General features: G+C 52.7%; 1 protein-coding gene across 1 annotated transcript in view; it reads right to left on the bottom strand.

The window, feature by feature from the left end:
- The window catches only part of PCCB (propionyl-CoA carboxylase subunit beta), a 99400-nt gene that overhangs the window by 36915 nt on the left and 43091 nt on the right, over positions 1-19394 (bottom strand). Inside the window, exon 10 of the mRNA XM_075338733.1 lies at positions 16849-16972. Coding sequence (XP_075194848.1) covers positions 16849-16972 — 124 coding nt within the window. The remainder of the gene's footprint in view (positions 1-16848; positions 16973-19394) is intronic.

The following is a 19394-nucleotide window of genomic DNA, read 5'->3' on the forward strand; positions in this document are numbered from 1 at the left end:
CCATGGGCCTCCCCAGCTTGAGAATACAGCTCTCAGCTGTCAACTTGGTCTTGGCTGGGTTTTAAAATTGGCGGGGGACGGCACACTTTTTTTTTTTTAACTTATTTAAGTACAATTTTAAAAAAGCCGCATAGGGTCCCTCTTATTTTGATACACAGCCAAGATAATGCCCCCACCTGGGGGCTCAGCCTGTAGCCATATGGTTTATCTGTGTTGTGTATCACAAAATGGGAGGACCCTAGGCCAATTTTTTTTTTTTCTTAAATTCATTTTACACCACTATAGGGTCGCATACAGGAAATTCCAACCAATCACAGATGCTGTCACACAGGGTGGGGGCGCCAGTCTGACTGCAACCAATCACAGACAACAAGACTAATTATGGGAGGGGAAAGAAGTAAATATGTATGAGAGTTAAATAGTGGACCTGTACAGAGTGTGACAGACGTGCGGGAGACTCGGTAAGTATAACTGTCCTCCGCTAATTCCCCTAACCCTTTTACAGCACAATGTTTGGGTCCCCATAGACTTCTATACGGGGTTCGGCGTCCAGGCAGATGTTCAGGTTCAAGTCGTGAATCGTTTTTTGTTTTGTTAAAAGTCCGGTCGGACCTGCTGAACCCAAATAAATGTGGGTTCACTTATCTCTACACAGGACTGAGTGTTTCTGCTGCATCTCCAGCACTCAGCGGCTGCGGAGCTCCTACATCAATGACTTGATTTATGATGAGCTCAGAAAACTGGAGACACAGCAAATAGACTTGCTCATGCGATAAAACAGGCAGGAAAATGTATTACCCGACCATGCTATTCCCTCTGTATACTCTATGGGTCACTATGAAGGGAGGAGAATGCGAGCTGTAACAACCTATTGTGAATGGTGGATCATGTGTTATCTACTGCAGTGACCCCCCAACTCCAGTCCTCAAGGCCCACCGACAGATCAGGTTTTCAGAATACCATCACCTGCGCAAAACTTAGGAAATCCTGAAAACGTGATTTGTTGGAGAGTTGAGGAACTCTGCATATAAAAGGAGTTACCTTTCATTGTAATCCTGATAATGTGACTGCTGATAAGTCTTTGGGGTTGTTTTTTTTGTCTCCTTAAGGCAGGGGTGGGGAACCTTTTTAATGCCGAGGGCCATTTGGAATTTTCTACCAACCTTCGGGGGCCGCACAAAACTATCAACTTAAAATTACCCTGCTATACTTAGTCAAACAATTAACTCATCATGGCGGCTGAAGCGTCTTGTTTTTGGTGCGGCTATATTATTCAATATTGATCTTATTGCTTCTCACAACTGTTTTTCCACGTTTGTGTCAGCTGGGACTGCTGTAAATACATCACAGGAGATGCTGAGGGCATATACATCACAGGAGATGCTGAGGGCATATACATCACAGGAGATGCTGAGGGCATATACATCACAGGAGATGCTGAGGGCATATACATCACAGGAGATGCTGAGGGCATATACATCACAGGAGATGCTGAGGGCATATACATCACTGGGGAGGGCTGGAAGGAATATACATTGCTGGGAGGACTAGACATCACTGGGGAGGGCTGGGAGGACTAGACATCACTGGGGAGGGCTAGGAGGACTAGACATCACTGGGGAGGGCTGGGAGGACTAGACATCACTGTGGAGGGCTGGGAGGACTAGACATCACTGGGGAGGGCTAGGACTAGACATCACTGGGGAGGGCTGGGAGGACTAGACATCACTGTGGAGGGCTGGGAGGACTAGACATCACTGTGGAGGACTGGGAGGACTAGACATCACTGGGGAGGGCTGGGAGGACTAGACATCACTGGGGAGGGCTGGGAGGACTAGACATCACTGGGGAGGGCTGGGAAGACTAGACATCACTGGGGAGGGCTGGGAGGACTAGACATCACTGGGAAGGGCTGGGAGGACTAGACATCACTGGGGAGGGCTAGGAGGACTAGACATCACTGGGGAGGGCTGGGAGGACTAGACATCACTGGGGAGGGCTGGGAGGACTAGACATCACTGTGGAGGACTGGGAGGACTAGACATCACTGGGGAGGGCTGGGAGGACTAGACATCACTGGGGAGGGCTGGGAGGACTAGACATCACTGGGGAGGGCTGGGAGGACTAGACATCACTGGGGAGGGCTGGGAGGACTAGACATCACTGGGGAGGGCTGGGAGGACTAGACATCACTGGGGAGGGCTGGGAGGACTAGACATCACTGGGGAGGGCTGGGAGGACTAGACATCACTGGGGAGGGCTGGGAGGACTAGACATCACTGGGGAGGGCTGGGAGGACTAGACATCACTGGGGAGGGCTGGGAGGACTAGACATCACTGGGGAGGGCTGGGAGGACTAGACATCACTGGGGAGGGCTGGGAGGACTAGACATCACTGGGGAGGGCTGGGAGGACTAGACATCACTGGGGAGGGCTGCGAGGACTAGACATCACTGGGGAGGGCTGCGAGGACTAGACATCACTGGGGAGGGCTGCGAGGACTAGACATCACTGGGGAGGGCTGCGAGGACTAGACATCACTGGGGAGGGCTGCGAGGACTAGACATCACTGGGGAGGGCTGCGAGGACTAGACATCACTGTGGAGGGCTGGGAGGACTAGACATCACTGTGGAGGGCTGGGAGGACTAGACATCACTGTGGAGGGCTGGGAGGACTAGACATCACTGTGGAGGACTGGGAGGACTAGACATCACTGGGGAGGACTGGGAGGACTAGACATCACTGGGGAGGACTGGGAGGACTAGACATCACTGGGGAGGGCTGGGAGGACTAGACATCACTGGGGAGGGCTGGGAGGACTAGACATCACTGGGGAGGGCTGGGAGGACTAGACATCACTGGGGAGGGCTGGGAGGACTAGACATCACTGGGGAGGGCTGGGAGGACTAGACATCACTGTGGAGGGCTGGGAGGACTAGACATCACTGTGGAGGGCTGGGAGGACTAGACATCACTGTGGAGGGCTGGGAGGACTAGACATCACTGTGGAGGGCTGGGAGGACTAGACATCACTGGGGAGGGCTGGGAGGACTAGACATCACTGGGGAGGGCTGGGAGGACTAGACATCACTGGGGAGGGCTGGGAGGACTAGACATCACTGTGGAGGACTGGGAGGACTAGACATCACTGGGGAGGGCTGCGAGGACTAGACATCACTGGGGAGGGCTGGGAGGACTAGACATCACTGGGGAGGGCTGGGAGGACTAGACATCACTGGGGAGGGCTGGGAGGACTAGACATCACTGGGGAGGGCTGGGAGGACTAGACATCACTGGGGAGGGCTGGGAGGACTAGACATCACTGGGGAGGGCTGGGAGGACTAGACATCACTGGGGAGGGCTGGGAGGACTAGACATCACTGGGGAGGGCTGGGAGGACTGGACATCACTGGGGAGGGCTGCGAGGACTAGACATCACTGGGGAGGATTATATATCACTGGGGAGGATTATATATCACTGGGGAGGATTATATATCACTGGGGAGGATTATATATCACTGGGGAGGATTATATATCACTGGGGAGGATTATATATCACTTGGGAGGGCTGGGAGAAATATAAGGACATTGCTAGGGGTTCTGACATACCAGGGGGGCACAGGCAGCAGTGTGGAGGCCGCAGGGGCATAGGCAGCAGTGTGGAGGCGACAGGGGCACAGGCTGCCGTGGGGAGGCCACAGGGGGACAGGCTGCCGTGGGGAGGCCACAGGGGGACAGGCTGCCGTGGGGAGGCCACAGGGGGACAGGCTGCCGTGGGGAGGCCACAGGGGGACAGGCTGCCGTGGGGAGGCCACAGGGGGACAGGCTGCCGTGGGGAGGCCACAGGGGCACAGGCTGCCGTGGGGAGGCCACAGGGGGACAGGCTGCCGTGGGGAGGCCACAGGGGGACAGGCTGCCGTGGGGAGGCCACAGGGGCACAGGCTGCCGTGGGGGAGAGTGAGGAGCACAGGCTGCCGTGGGGGAGAGTGAGGAGCACAGGCTGCCGTGGGGGAGAGTGAGGAGGATGAGACGCTGCATGGAGCACAGGCTGCAGTGGGAATGCACAAGGAGGACGGGACGCTGCACGGAGCACAGGCTGCAGTGGGGATGTGCAGGGGCACACACAGGCATGGGAGCACAAACACACCTGTCGGACGCTGAGGTAGTAGCTTCTCTTCTGTGGAAAAAGAGCGAGTTGAGCGCTTACTCCACCCACAAAGTACGTCCTCACGCTAGCATGAGGACGTAAGCCATACAGGGTTTAAAGGGCCAGCAGCAAGCAAGACGCTGCTGCCTCCCGAGCTCTGTGGACTGTGGAATGTGCCCGGGGGCCGCAGAAAAGGTCATGGCGGGCCGCATACGGCCCGCGGGCCGGAGGTTCCCCACCCCTGCCTTAAGGACTTCAACTTGCAATCATCCCGTACTATACATAGCAGTGCATCAGCATTTCTATGTATAGTGAAAATCACAGTCTTGTATGAATGCATGCTAAACACTGGCTTCCATAGGAGAACCATCGTGACAAATCTGGGGGTCTTCAGCAGACCTCAAGCTGTCATGGCAACCCACTGGTGCCCTGTAATCACAATAGCGCATTAACTCAGATGGACGATGGCATTACCAGGTTAGCAGCTCCACTCCATCCGTGGCTGTTAGAGGCAGCTGATGGCTGAATAATTCAGACATTATCTGCCAGAATCATGTTTTTATGTTAACCCCCTTCACAACATATGACGCATAGCTATGTCATGTCCCTGAACTTGATAGGGGCTCGTTCACCAAGAAAGCATCAAAGTCAGGCACATGACGCAACTATGCATCATATGTTGTGAAGGGGTGAACATAAAGAAGGGAATTTTGTTTACTTACCGTAAATTCCTTTTCTTCTAGCTCCAATTGGGAGACCCAGACAATTGGGTGTATAGCTTCTGCCTCCGGAGGCCACACAAAGTATTACACTTTAAAAAGTGTAACCCCTCCCCTCTGCCTATACACCCTCCCGTGTATCACGGGCTCCTCAGTTTTAGTGCAAAAGCAAGAAGGAGGAAAGCTAATAAACTGGTTTAAAGTAAATTCAATCCGAAGAAATTTCGGAGAACTGAAACCATTCAACATGAACAACATGTATACCCGAAAAAACAACAGCCCGAAGGGAACAGGGCGGGTGCTGGGTCTCCCAATTGGAGCTAGAAGAAAAGGAATTTACGGTAAGTAAACAAAATTCCCTTCTTCTTTGTCACTCCATTGGGAGACCCAGACAATTGGGACGTCCAAAAGCAGTCCCTGGGTGGGTAAAATAATACCTCGTAATAGAGCCGTAAAACGGCCCCATCCTACAGGTGAGCAACCGCCGCCTGAAGGACTCGTCTACCTAGGCTGGCGTCTGCCGAAGCATAGGTATGCACCTGATAGTGTTTAGTGAAAGTGTGCAGGCTCGACCAGGTAGCCGCCTGACACACCTGCTGAGCCGAAGCCTTGGGCCGCAAAGCCCAGGACGCACCCACGGCTCTGGTAGAATGGGCCTTCAGCCCTGAGGGAACCGGGAGTCCAGAAGAACGGTAGGCTTCGAGAATTGGTTCCTTGATCCACCGAGCCAGGGTGGATTTGGAAGCCTGTGACCCCTTACGCTGACCAGCGACAAGGACAAAGAGTGCATCCGAGCGGCGCAGGGGCGCCGTACGGGAAATGTAGAGTCTGAGTGCTCTCACCAGATCCAACAAATGCAAATCCTTTTCACATTGATGAACTGGATGAGAACAAAACGAAGGTAAGGAGATATCCTGATTGAGATGAAAGGGGGATACCACCTTAGGAAGAAATTCCGGAACCGGGCGCAGAACCACCTTGTCCTGGTGAAACACCAGGAAAGGAGCTTTGCATGACAGCGCTGCTAGCTCAGACACCCTCCGAAGAGATGTGACTGCTACTAGAAAGGCCACTTTCTGCGAAAGGCGAGAAAGGGGAATATCCCTCATAGGCTCGAAAGGCGGCTTCTGAAGAGCCATCAGAACCCTGTTCAGATCCCAGGGTTCTAACGGCCGCTTGTAAGGAGGGACTATGCGGCAAACCGCCTGCAGGAACGTGCGTACCTGAGGAAGCCTGGCTAGGCGCTTCTGAAAGAACACAGAGAGCGCTGAGACTTGTCCCTTAAGGGAGCCAAGCGACAAACCTTTTTCCAATCCGGATTGAAGGAAGGAAAGAAAAGTGGGCAAGGCAAACGGTCAGGGAGTAAAACCCTGATCAGAGCACCAGGATAAGAATATCTTCCACGTCCTGTGGTAGATCTTGGCCGATGTTGGTTTCCTGGCCCGTCTCATAGTGGCAATGACCTCTTGAGATAACCCTGAAGACGCTAGGATCCAGGACTCAATGGCCATACAGTCAGGTTGAGGGCCGCAGAATTCAGATGGAAAAACGGCCCTTGAGACAGTAAGTCTGGCCGGTCTGGTAGTGCCCACGGTTGGCCCACCATGAGATGCCACAGATCCGGGTACCACGACCTCCTCTGCCAGTCTGGAGCGACAAGGATGGCGCGGCGGCAGTCGGACCTGATCTTGCGTAACACTCTGGGCAACAGTGCCAGAGGAGGAAACACATAAGGGGTTTGAAACTGCGACCAATCCTGAACTAAGGCGTCTGCCGCCAGAGCTCTGTGATCGTGAGACCGTGCCATGAATGCCGGGACCTTGTTGTTGTGCCGGGACGCCATTAGGACGACGTCCGGCATCCCCCAGCGGCAACAGATCTCCTGAAACACGTCCGGGTGAAGGGACCATTCCCCTGCGTCCATGCCCTGGCGACTGAGAAAGTCTGCTTCCCAGTTTTCTACGCCCGGGATGTGAACTGCGGATATGGTGGAGGCCGTGGCTACCACCCACATCCGAATCCGCCGGACTTCCTGGAAGGCTTGCCGACTGCGTGTTCCGCCTTGGTGGTTGATGTATGCCACCGCTGTGGAGTTGTCCGACTGAATTCGGAGCTGCTTGCCTTCCAGCCACGGCTGGAAAGCCTTTAGGGCAAGATACACTGCCCTTATCTCCAGAACATTGATCTGCAGGGAGGACTCTGTCTGAGTCCAAGTACCCTGAGCCCTGTGGTGGAGAAAGACTGCTCCCCACCCTGACAGACTCGCATCCGTCGTGACCACCGCCCAGGATGGGGGCAGGAAGGATTTTCCCTTCGACAATGAAGTGGGGAGAAGCCACCACCGAAGAGAATCTTTGGCTGCCTGAAAAGGGGAGACGTTCCTGTCGAGGGACGTCGACTTCCTGTCCCATTTGCGGAGAATGTCCCATTGAAGTGGACGCAGATGAAACTGCGCGAAAGGGACTGCCTCCATTGCTGCCACCATCTTCCCTAGTAAGTGCATGAGGCGCCTCAAGGGGTGTGCCTGGCCTTGAAGGAGAGATTGCACCCCCGTCTGTAGTGAACGCTGCTTGTTCAGCGGAAGCTTCACTATCGCTGAGAGGGTATGAAACTCCATGCCAAGATATGTCAGTGATTGGGCCGGTGTCAGATTTGACTTTGGAAAATTGATGATCCACCCGAAACTCTGGAGAGTCTCCATAGCAACGTTCAGGCTGTGTTGGCATGCCTCTTGAGAGGGTGCCTTGACAAGCAGATCGTCTAAGTAAGGGATCACAGAGTGTCCCTGAGAGTGCAGGACTGCTACTACTGTTGCCATGACCTTGGTGAAGACCCGTGGGGCTGTCGCCAGGCCGAAAGGCAGTGCCACGAACTGAAGGTGTTCGTCTCCTATGACGAAGCGCAGAAAACGCTGGTGCTCTGGAGCAATCGGCACGTGGAGATAAGCATCTTTGATGTCGATCGATGCTAAGGAATCTCCTTGGGACATTGAGGCGATGACGGAGCGGAGGGATTCCATCCGGAACCGCCTGGTTTTCACGTGCTTGTTGAGCAGTTTTAGGTCCAGAACAGGACGGAAAGACCCGTCCTTTTTTGGAACCACAAACAAGTTGGAGTAAGACCCGTGACCCTGATGCTGAAAAGGAACCGGGACCACCACTCCCTCTGCCTTCAGAGTGCACACCGCCTGCCGAAGAGCATCGGCTCGCTAGGGGGGCGGAGAGGTTCTGAAGAATCGAGTCGGAGGACGAGAGCTGAACTCTATCCTGTAACCGTGAGACAGAATGTCTCTCACCCAACGGTCTTTGACCTGTGGCAGCCAGGTGTACTGAGACCGCCATGAATCTGAGTTCCTCTGATCCTTCTGAGGCCTTTTGGACGAGGAGAATTGGGACCTGCCCGCGGCCCGAAAGGACCGAAACCTCGACTGTCCCCTCCTCTGTTGGGGTTTGTTTGGTTTGGGCTGGGGTAAGGATTAGTCCTTTCCCTAGGATTGTTTAATGATTTCATCCAATCGCTCACCAAACAAGCGGTTGCCAGAAATGGCAAACTGGTTAAGCCCTTTTTGGAAGCAGAATCTGCCTTCCATTCCCGTAGCCACAAGGCTCTGCGTATTACCACCGAATTGGCGGATGCAACCGCCGTACGGCTCGCAGAGTCCAGGATAGCATTAATGGCGTAGGACGCAAATGCCGACGTCTGAGAGGTTAAGGACGTCACTTGCGGAACAGACGTACGTGTGACTGCGTCAATTTGCGCCTGAGCAGCTGAGATAGCTTGGAGTGCCCATACGGCTGCGAATGCTGGAGCAAACGACGCGCCGATAGCTTCATAGATGGATTTCAACCAGAGCTCCATCTGCCTGTCAGTGGCATCTTTGAGTGAAGCCCCATATTCCACTGCAACTATGGATCTAGCCGCCAGCCTGGAGATTGGAGGATCCACCTTGGGACACTGAGCCCAGCCCTTGACCACGTCAGGGGGGAAGGGATAACGTGTATCCTTAAGGCGTTTGGAGAACGCTTATCTGGGCAAGCTCGGTGTTTCTGGACTGCCTCCCTGAAGTCAGAGTGGTCCAGAAACGTACTCAATGTACGCTTGGGATACCTGAAACGGAATTTCTCCTGCTGAGAAGCTGACTCCTCAACTGGAGGAGCTGAGGGAGAAATATCCAACATTTGATTGATGGACGCTATAAGAACATTCACTATGGCGTCACCATCAGGTGTATCCAGGTTGAGAGCGGTCTCAGGATCAGAATCCTGATCAGCTATCTCCGCTTCATCATACAGAGAGTCCTCCCGCTGGGACTCTGAACAATGTGATGATGTCGAGGGAAGCTCCCAGCGAGCTCGCTTAGGCGGTCTGGGACTGCGGTCCGTGTCAGAGCCCTCACCCTGGGATCTATGAGACACCCCGGGAGCACATTGTTGTTCCAACTGAGGGGGACCAGGGTGCAATGATTCAACAGTGCCCATGGTCTGAGATACCGGTCTGGACTGCAAGGTTTCTAGTATCCTAGCCATAGTCTCAGAAAGTCTATCAGCAAAGACTGCAAACTCCGTCCCCGTCACCTGGACAGTGTTAACAGGTGGTTCTCCCTGGGCCACCATTAGCAGAGGCTCCGGCTGAGTAAGTGCCACAGGGACCGAGCATTGCACACAATGAGGGTCGGTGGAACCTGCCAGTAGTATAGCCGTACATGCGGTACAGGCAGCATAGTAAGCCTGTGCATTGGCACCCTTGCTTTTTGCGGACGACATGCTGTTGTCTCCTCTGAGCAATCCAGGAGGGTATATAGCCAAAAATCAATATTGCGACCGAACAGTGTAATGTATAGCATACAAGCATATAAATATATATGTACACTTCGGCACTAGTGGGGTCAGCACCTCAGGTGCTGCTTACCGCCCGCTCAAAGCGGTTGTGTGATCACCAGAATCCCTGCCTGGGTCTCCCAGAGCTTGTCTCCCCTCTCCAGCATCAGAAAAGCTGACAGGAATGGCTGCCGGCGTCCTGTGGAGAGGAGGGGGCCGTGGGCGTGCCCTAGAAAAAGTGCGGGAATCTGGCGTTCCACTGTGCTCAGTGAGGGGGGTGGAGGATGCAAAGCATGCTCCAGCCCTCAGCGCTGACGTCCTATGCAGCGTCCCGCCCTTCCCCTGACTGGCAGGCCTGGGGGCGGGAAAGAAGGGAATTTTGTTTACTTACCGTAAATTCCTTTTCTTCTAGCTCCAATTGGGAGACCCAGACAATTGGGTGTATAGCTATTGCCTCCGGAGGCCACACAAAGTATTACACTTAAAAGTGTAAGGCCCCTCCCCTTCTGGCTATACACCCCCAGTGGGATCACTGGCTCACCAGTTTTAGTGCCAAAGCAAGAAGGAGGAAAGCCAATAACTGGTTTAAAGACCAATTCAATCCGAGGAAACATCGGAGAACTGAACCATACCACATGAACAACATGTGTACCCGAAAAAAACAGAAAAACCCCGAGAAAACAGGGCGGGTGCTGGGTCTCCCAATTGGAGCTAGAAGAAAAGGAATTTACGGTAAGTAAACAAAATTCCCTTCTTTTTCGCTCCTAATTGGGAGACCCAGACAATTGGGACGTCCAAAAGCAGTCCCTGGGTGGGTAAAAGAATACCTCGTGATAGGGCCGTCAAACAGCCCTTTCCTACAGGTGGGCAATCGCCGCCTGAAGGACTTATCTACCTAGGCTGGCGTCTGCCGAAGCGTAGGTATGCACCTGAAAATGCTTGGTAAAAGTATGCAGACTCAATCAGGTAGGTGCCTGACACACCTGCTGAGCCGTAGCCTGGTGCCGTAATGCCCAGGATGCACCCACGGCTCTGGTAGAATGGGCCTTCAGCCTTGAGAGAACCAGAAGCCCAGTAGAACTGTAGGTTTCAAGAATTGGTTCCTCGATCCCCCGAGCCAGGGTGGATTCAGAAGCTTGCGACTGTTTACGCCGACCAGCGACAAGGACAAAGAGTGCATCCGGGTGGCGCAGGAGCGCCATGCGGGAAGTAGAACCTGAGTGCTCTCACCAGAACCAACAGATGCAAATCCTTCTGAAATTGATGGACTGGACGAGGACACAAAGAAGGTGAGGTGATATCCTGATTGATATGAAAGTGGGATACCACCTTAGGGAGAAATTCCGGAATCGGACGCAGAACTACCCTGTCCTGGTGAAGGACCAGGAAGGGAGATTTGTATGAGAGCGTTGCTAGCTCGGAAACTCTCCTAAGAGACGAGACCGTTACTAGAAGGCCACTTCCCGAGAAAAGCGGGAAGGGAGACCTCTTTCAAAGGCTCGAAAGGCGGCATCTGGAGAGCAATTAGAACCTTGTTCAGATCCCAGGGCTCTAACGGCCGCTTGTACGGAGTGCTGAGACGACAAACTCCCCGTAGGAACGTGCGTACCTGAGGAAGTCGTTTCTGAAAAAATACAGATAGCGCTGAGACTTGTCCCTAAAGGGAACTGAGCGACAACCCTTTTTCCAACCTAGATTGCAGGAAGGAAGGAAACATAGACGATGCAACCGGCCAGGGAGAAACACCCTGCGCCGAGCACCGAGATAAGAATATCTTCCACGTCCTGTGGTCAATCTTGGCGGACGTTGGTATGCTAGCCTGTCTCATGGTGGCAACCACGTCCTGAGGTAATCCTGACGACACTAGGTTCCAGGACTCAATGCCACACCATCAGGTTGAGGGCCGTAGAATTCAAATGGAAGAATGGCCCTTGAGACAGCCAGTCTGATTGGTCTGGTAGTGCCCCCGGTTAGCCTACCGTGAGGCACCACAGAACCGGGAACCACAACATCCTCGGCCAATCTGTAGCGACGAGGATGGCGCGGCCGCAGTCGGTCCTGATCTAGCGCAGCACTCTGGGCAACAATGCCAGAGGTGGCACATAAGGTAGCTGGAACTGCGACCAATGCTGAACTAAGGCGTCTGCCGCCAGAGCTCGATGATTGTGAAACCGTGCCATGAAGCTGGCACATTGTTGTTGTGCCGTGACGCCATTAGATCGACGTCCGGCCTCTGTCAGCGGCGCCAGATCTCCCGAAACCCGTCCGGGTGAAGAGACCATACCCTTTCGGCCACACCCCGGCGACTTAGGAAGTCAGCTTCCTAGTTTTCCACGCCTGGGATGTGAACTGTGGATATGGTGGATGCCGTGTCTTCCACCCACATCAGAACCTGCCGGACTTCCTGGAAGGCTTGCCGGTTGCGCGTTCTTCCTTGGTGGTTGATGTATGCCACCGCTGTGGAGTTGTCCGACTGAAGTCGGATTTGCTTGCTGTCCAGCTGCTGTTGGAAGGTTTGTAGGGCAAGATACACTGCTCTGTGTTCAAGAACATTGATCTGAAGGGTGGACTCTTGCTGAGTCCACGTACCCTGAGCGCTGTGGTGGAGAAAAACTGCTCCCCACCCTGATAGACTCGCGTCTGTCGTAACTATCGCCCAGGATGGGGATAGGAAGGACCTTCTTTTTGACCATGAGGTGGGAAGAAGCCACCACCGTAGAGATTCCTTGGCCGCCTGAGAAAGAAAGACGACTCTGTTGAGGGAGGTCGACTCCCCGTCCCATTGGCGGAGAATGTCACATTGTAGTGGACGCAGATGAAACTGCGCGAAAAGAACTGCCTCCATTGCTACCATCTTACGTAGGAAGTGCATGAGGCGTCTCAATGTGTGCGACTGGTTCTTAAAGAAGAGATTGCAGCCCGTAGTGAATGCTGTTTGTCTAGCGGAAGCTTCACTATCGCTGAGAGAGTATGAAACTCCATGCCTAGATATGTTAGCGATAGGGTCGGGGTCGGATCTGACTTCAAAAAGTTGATGATCCACCCAAAACTCTAGAGAGTCTCCAGCGCAACGTTCGGGCAGTGTCGGCATGTTTCCTAAGAGAGTGCCTTGACAAGTAGATCGTCTAAATATGGGATCACAGAGTGACCCTGAGAGTGCAGGACTGTGACTACTGCTGCCCTGACCTTGGCGAAGACCAGTGGGACTGTCGCTAGCCGGAAGGTAGAGCTACGAACAGAAGGTGTTCGTCTCCTATAACGAAGCGTAGAAACGCTAGTGCTCTGGATCAATCGGCACGTGTGGATAAGCATCCTTGATGCCTAATGATGCTAGGAAATCTCCTTGGGACATTGAGGCGATGACATGGCGGAGGGATTCCATCCGGAACCGCCTGGTGTCCACGAGCTTGCTGAGCAGTTTTAGATCCAGAACGGGACGGAACGGCCCGTTCTTATAGGCACCGCAAATAATTTGGGGTAAAAACCGTGACCTTGTTCCTGAAGAGGAACGGGGGTCATCACTCTTTCTGCCTATAGAGTGCACCCTGTTTGCAGAAGAGCAGCGGCTCGGCCGGGAGGTGGAGAAGTTCTGAAGAATCGAGTTGGAGGACGAGAAGTGAGCTCTATCCTGTACCCGTGAGACAGAATGTCTCACACCCAACGGTCATTGACCTATGGCAGCTAAATATCGCCAAGGCGGGTGAGCCTGCTACCGACCGAGGATGCGGACAGAGGAGGCCGCAAGTCATGAGGAAGCCGCCTTGGAAGCGGGTTTTCAGACTGTCTCTTTTTTGGGCGTGACTGAGCCCGCCAAGAATCTGAGCTCCTCTGATCCTTTTGAGTCCACATTGGACGAGGAAAAATGGGACCTGCCCGAGCCTCGAAAAGACCGAAACCACGACTGCCTCCTGCTCTGTTGGGGTTTGTTGTGTCCGGGCTGAGGAAAGGATGAATCCTTACCCCTGGACTGTTTAATGGTTACATCCAAACGCTCACCAAACAGTCGGTCAGCAGAAAAAGGCAACTGGTTAAGCAACCTTTTTTGGAAGCAGAATCTGCCTTCCATTCACTTAACGAGCAGACCAGGCTCTGCTTAAAAACACGGAGCAGCGGAGGCTACTGCCGTACGGTTCGCAGAGTCTAGGGCAACCTGAATCGCGTAAGAAACAAATGCAGACATTTGAGAGGTTAAGGATGCCACCTGCGGCACAGATGTACGTGTAACCGTGTCAATCTGTGTAAGACAAGCTGAAATAGCTTGGAGTGCCCCAAGGGTGAGAATGCTGGAGCCAACGGTGCGCCGACAGTCTCATAGATGGATTTAGACCAGAGATCCATCTGTCTGTCAGTGGCATCTTTAAGTGCAGCTCCATCTCCCACTGCAACTATGGATCTAGCTACAAGCCTGGAGATTGGAGGATGCCGCTTGGGACACTGGGTCCAGTCCTTGACCACGTCAGGGGGCAGGGATAACGTGTATCCTAAGCCGTTTGGAGAAGCGCATATCTGGATAAGTGTGGTGTTCCTGGACTGCCTCTCTGAAGGCAGAGTGGTCCAGAAAAATACGTGAAGCTGACTCCTCCACTGGAGGAGCTGGGTGAGAAATAACCAACATTCTATTGATGGACGCTATAAGATTATTCACTATGGCGTCACCATTAGGTGTATCCAGATTGAGAGCGGTCTCAGGATCAGAATCCTGAGCCGCTACTTCCGCCTCATTACACAGAGAGTCCTTCTGCTAGGACCCTGATGAAACCGAGGGCCGCTCATAGTGAGCCCGCTTAGGCTGTCTGGGACTGACGTCTGTGCAGAGCCGTGACTCTGGGATGCGTGTGATATTCCCGGAGCTGTTAGTTGTTCACACTGAGGGGGGCCATGGATCAATGATTCAACAGTGCCCATGTTGTGAGAGACATGTCCGGACTGCTAGGCTTCTAGTATCATAGCCATAGTCTCAGAAAATCTGTCAGTAAATACTGCAGACACCGTCCTCATCCTCTGGCCATTAGCAGAGACTCCGGCTGAGTTGGATATAATGGGGGTCTATGTAACCTGCCGGCCGTATAGCCGTACATGCTGTACCGGCTGCATAGAAAAACATGTGGTTCTGCACCTTTGTTTTACACAGAGAATATGCTGATAACTCCTCCGCACAATCCAGGAGGGTATATACAACGTGCGACCAAACAGTGCAATGTATATAGTACAAGCATATCTATAAGTGCACTTCTGCACTAGTGGGGTTAGCACCACAGGTGCTGCTTAACGCCTGTTGCAGCGATTGTGTGACTATCAGAATGCCAGGGTCTTCCACACTTGTCTCTGTATCGTACAGAAACTGACACTAATGGCTGCCGGCGTCCTTGTAGAGAAGGAAGCCGTGGGCGTGCCTGAGAAAGTGCGGGAATCCGGTTTCACAGTGCACACAGTGAGAGGGGTGGAGTATGCAAAGCATACTCCAGCTCTCAGCGCTGCTGTGCTATGCAGCGTCACGCCCCTACCCTGACTGTCAGGCCTGTGGGCGGTAACGAAGGGAGACTAGGCCCAGAAGCCGGGGACTCGAGTTAATAAGCGCGGCCGGCATATCAGTGCTGGCCGGCGCGGAAGTCCCCGGCGCACCACAAATCCCAGCGGCGCCTTAAATAAAAATGGCAGCGGCGGGTAGCGCAGTAGTCACCCAATACACTAACACACCCAGCAACGCTGTGGTGTGCGATGGCACTAGTGCGGACAGCGCCGCTGTCCCTGGCGCACTAACACACCCAGCAGTGCTGCCGTGTGTCTGCGCGGTCCCCACAGGGACACAGAGTACCTCCATGTAGCAGGGCCATGTCCCTGAAGATACTCCGCTCCATGTCCAGCAGATACCAGGGGCTGTGGATGGAGCACGGTCTCAGTGCCTGGAGACCGATAGAATCCCACTTCACCCAGAGCCCTGTAAAAAGGGATGGGGAAGGAAGCAGCATGTGGGCTCCAGCCTCCGTACCCGCAATGGGTACCTCAACCTTAACAAACACCTCCGACATGAAGTGGGGTGAGAAGGGAGCATGCTGGGAGCCCTGTATGGGCCCTCTTTTCTTCCATCCGACATAGTCAGCAGCTGCTGCTGACTAAACAGTGGAGCTATGCGTGGATGTGTTGCCTCCTTCGCACAAAGCACAAAACTGGTGAGCCAGTGATCCCACTGGGGGTGTATAGCCAGAAGGGGAGGGGCCTTACACTTTTAAGTGTAATACTTTGTGTGGCCTCCGGAGGCAATAGCTATACACCCAATTGTCTGGGTCTCCCAATTAGGAGCGAAAAAGAAAAGTGAGACTAGGCCGCAAAAGCCGGGGACTAAAGTTATAAGCGCGGCCGGCATATAAGCGCGGTCGGCGCGAAAGTCCCCGGCGCACTAACAGTCCCAGCCGCGCCGCAGTGTAAAAATGGCAGCGGCGGTCAGCGCGGTAGTCCCCAATAAACTAACACACCCAGCCACGCTGCAGTGTGTGATGGCACAAGCGCGGTCAGCGCTGCAGTCCCCGGCGCACTAACACACCCAGCAGTGCTGCAGTGTGTCTGTGCGCGGTCCCCACGGGGACACAGAGTACCTCAAAGTAGCAGGGCCTTGTCCCTGACGATACTCGGCTCCTTGTCCAGCAGAATCCCCAGGGGCTGTGGATGGAGCACGGTCTCAGTGCCTGGAGACCGATTAGGATCCCACTTCACCCAGAGCCCTAAGGGGATGGGGAAGGAAAACAGCATGTGGGCTCCAGCCTCCGTACCCGCAATGGGTACCTCAACCTTAACAACACCGCCGACTCAGTGGGGTGAGAAGGGAGCATGCTGGGGGCCCTGTTATGGGCCCTCTTTTCTTCCATCCGAAATAGTCAGCAGCTGCTGCTGACTAAAATGTGGAGCTATGCGTGCATGTGTGCCTCCTTCGCACAAAGCATAAGAACTGAGGAGCCCGTGATACACGGGGGGTGTATAGGCAGAAGGGGAGGGGCTTTACACTTTTAAGTGTAATACTTTGTGTGGCCTCCGGAGGCAGAAGCTATACACCCAATTGTCTGGGTCTCCCAATGGAGCGACAAAGAAAACCTGATTTCAATAATCGGTCATATTCAAAAGACACATTCTCTAAAATCTTAACATCTACTATAGTTCCAGACCCAGTACCGGATGCAACTTTTGGTTGATTTCCAACAAGACCGACCGTCCTTCCATTCATTCTGGCAAAGCCCACCACTATGTTCTTGGCATAGTTTGGCATAATCTCAAAAAAATCTCGTTCATCAACTATCTAAAAAAAAAACAGAAATCAGACAAAATACAACATAATTATTTCTTATGAAATAGTATATCCTTAATATTTGTATATGTCCCATGCCTCCGACAAAGGTGACCAATCCCTCCAGTTACTAAGCTCTCATCCCTTTCCTGGATCTCCTCATACCTCACTATCTGCACATTTAGCTTCGCTGTCCCTCAGGGCTTTGGTCTTGGGACCCCTACTGATCTTCATCTATACTTTTGCCATGGGACAACTTAAAGTCCCATAGTTTTCAGTACCACCTACACTCAGATCTACCTCTCTGGCCCAGATGTGACCATTTTGATGTCCAGAATTCCAGAGTGTCTTTCAGCCATATCCTCTCCTTATTCTCATCATATTGTAGAATACTAAAATATGGACAACTCAACTAAAATCATCTTTCCACTCTGTGACAGCTGGAGTCCTCCAGCTGTCACAGCAAACCACCCGAGTGACTGAAGTGAGCAGCGCAATTGGCGGTGCCATCACTCAGGTGTTTGCGGTCACAGCTCGAGTCCTCCTCCGCTGATAGAGCGACTCTCTTCAGCGCTGTACGATTTAGACACGCCCACCGGCAGCTGTGATTGGTTGCAGGCAGACAGCTGTCACTCAGCATGGGGGCTTGTCTGACTGCAACCAATCAGACGGGGGGGAGGAGTCAATATGTATGAAGCTAATGAGCGGGTCGGCAAGAAGATGAGAGGAGGGGGAGCAGTGTGACAGCCGGTGATGCTGAGTATGTACTGCTTGGGGACAAAGAGAGAGAGCGCAAGGGAGACAGGCACAGACACAGACACCGACACGGCACCGACACTCACGGGTACGGGCACCACACTGACACTGACACAACACACAAACATCGGAATGTCAAAATCACTCCAGCATTGATTTTGTCATTCTGGAACCAAGTTGGTGAGCTGCGTTTTTGTTGACAAAACCGCAGGTAAAACGCATGCAAAATGCATGCCAAACGCACCAATTTGATAGCATGCATTTTTCCTTGCGTTTTTGGTGCCCTCATTGAAAGAAAGAATGAACATGCTGCATTTTTGTCACAAACTTTTGACAAAAAAAAACAACGCACAGTGCACATAACAAATCTGACTTCTCAGACTTTGCTGGGAAGTCAAATGTCAGAAAGTTCCGACAAGAAAACTGCACCAAAAAACGCGACAAAACGCAGCGTGCGCATGTAGCCTTAAATGTGAGTTTCCCATAATTATTTTTTGATACTGTGTATTATTGCAAAGCTGTGCGTATTCACAGTTCTAGCACAGTGAATGGGATTTGAAAGAAAAGAAAAAAAAAAATAAATAAAAAATCTTCATGGTGACTTTTTTTATTTTTTTAATCAGCGCAAACTGATCTGCGGGGCTTGTCTGACATCCAAAACATTGCAATCTCTAGGTACGCTGAATTATACACGTACATTTTTTCCCTTAGAATAGTTTTAGATGCAAAAAAATACAAAAGGCAAAAAGAAAAAAAAAAAAGAAGGGAATTTTGTTACTTACCGTAAATTCCTGTTCTTCTAGCTCTTATTGGGAGACCCAGACGATTGGGTGTATAGCACTGCCTCCGGAGGCCACACAAAGCAATTACACTAAAAAGTGTAAGGCCCCTCCCCTTCTGGCTATACACCCCCAGTGGGATCACTGGCTCACCAGTTTTAGTGCAAAAGCAAGAAGGAGGAAAGCCAATAACTGGTTTAAACAAATTCACTCCGAGTAACATCGGAGAACTGAAAACCGTTCAACATGAACAACATGTGTACCCGCAAACAAACCAAAAATCCCGAAGGACAACAGGGCGGGTGCTGGGTCTCCCAATAAGAGCTAGAAGAAAAGGAATTTACGGTAAGTAACAAAATTCCCTTCTTCTTCGGCGCTCTATTGGGAGACCCAGACGATTGGGACGTCCAAAAGCTGTCCCTGGGTGGGTAAAGAAATACCTCATGTTAGAGCTGCAAGACAGCCCTCCCCTACGGGGAGGCAACTGCCGCCTGCAGGACTCTTCTACCTAGGCTGGCGTCCGCCGAAGCATAGGTATGCACCTGATAATGTTTGGTGAAAGTGTGCAGACTCGACCAGGTAGCTGCCTGGCACACCTGTTGAGCCGTAGCCTGGTGTCGTAATGCCCAGGATGCACCCACGGCTCTGGTAGAATGGGCCTTCAGCCCTGATGGAACCGGAAGCCCAGCAGAACGGTAGGCTTCAAGAATTGGTTCTTTGATCCATCGAGCCAGGGTGGCCTTAGAAGCCTGCGACCCTTTGCGCTTACCAGCGACAAGGACAAAGAGTGCATCCGAACGGCGCAAGGGCGCCGTGCGGGAAATGTAGATTCTGAGTGCTCTCACCAGATCTAACAAATGTAAATCCTTCTCATACCGATGAACTGCATGAGGACAAAA

The sequence above is a fragment of the Anomaloglossus baeobatrachus genome, chromosome 3, assembly GCF_048569485.1.
Source record: "Anomaloglossus baeobatrachus isolate aAnoBae1 chromosome 3, aAnoBae1.hap1, whole genome shotgun sequence".
NCBI classification, from domain to species: Eukaryota; Metazoa; Chordata; class Amphibia; order Anura; family Aromobatidae; genus Anomaloglossus; species Anomaloglossus baeobatrachus.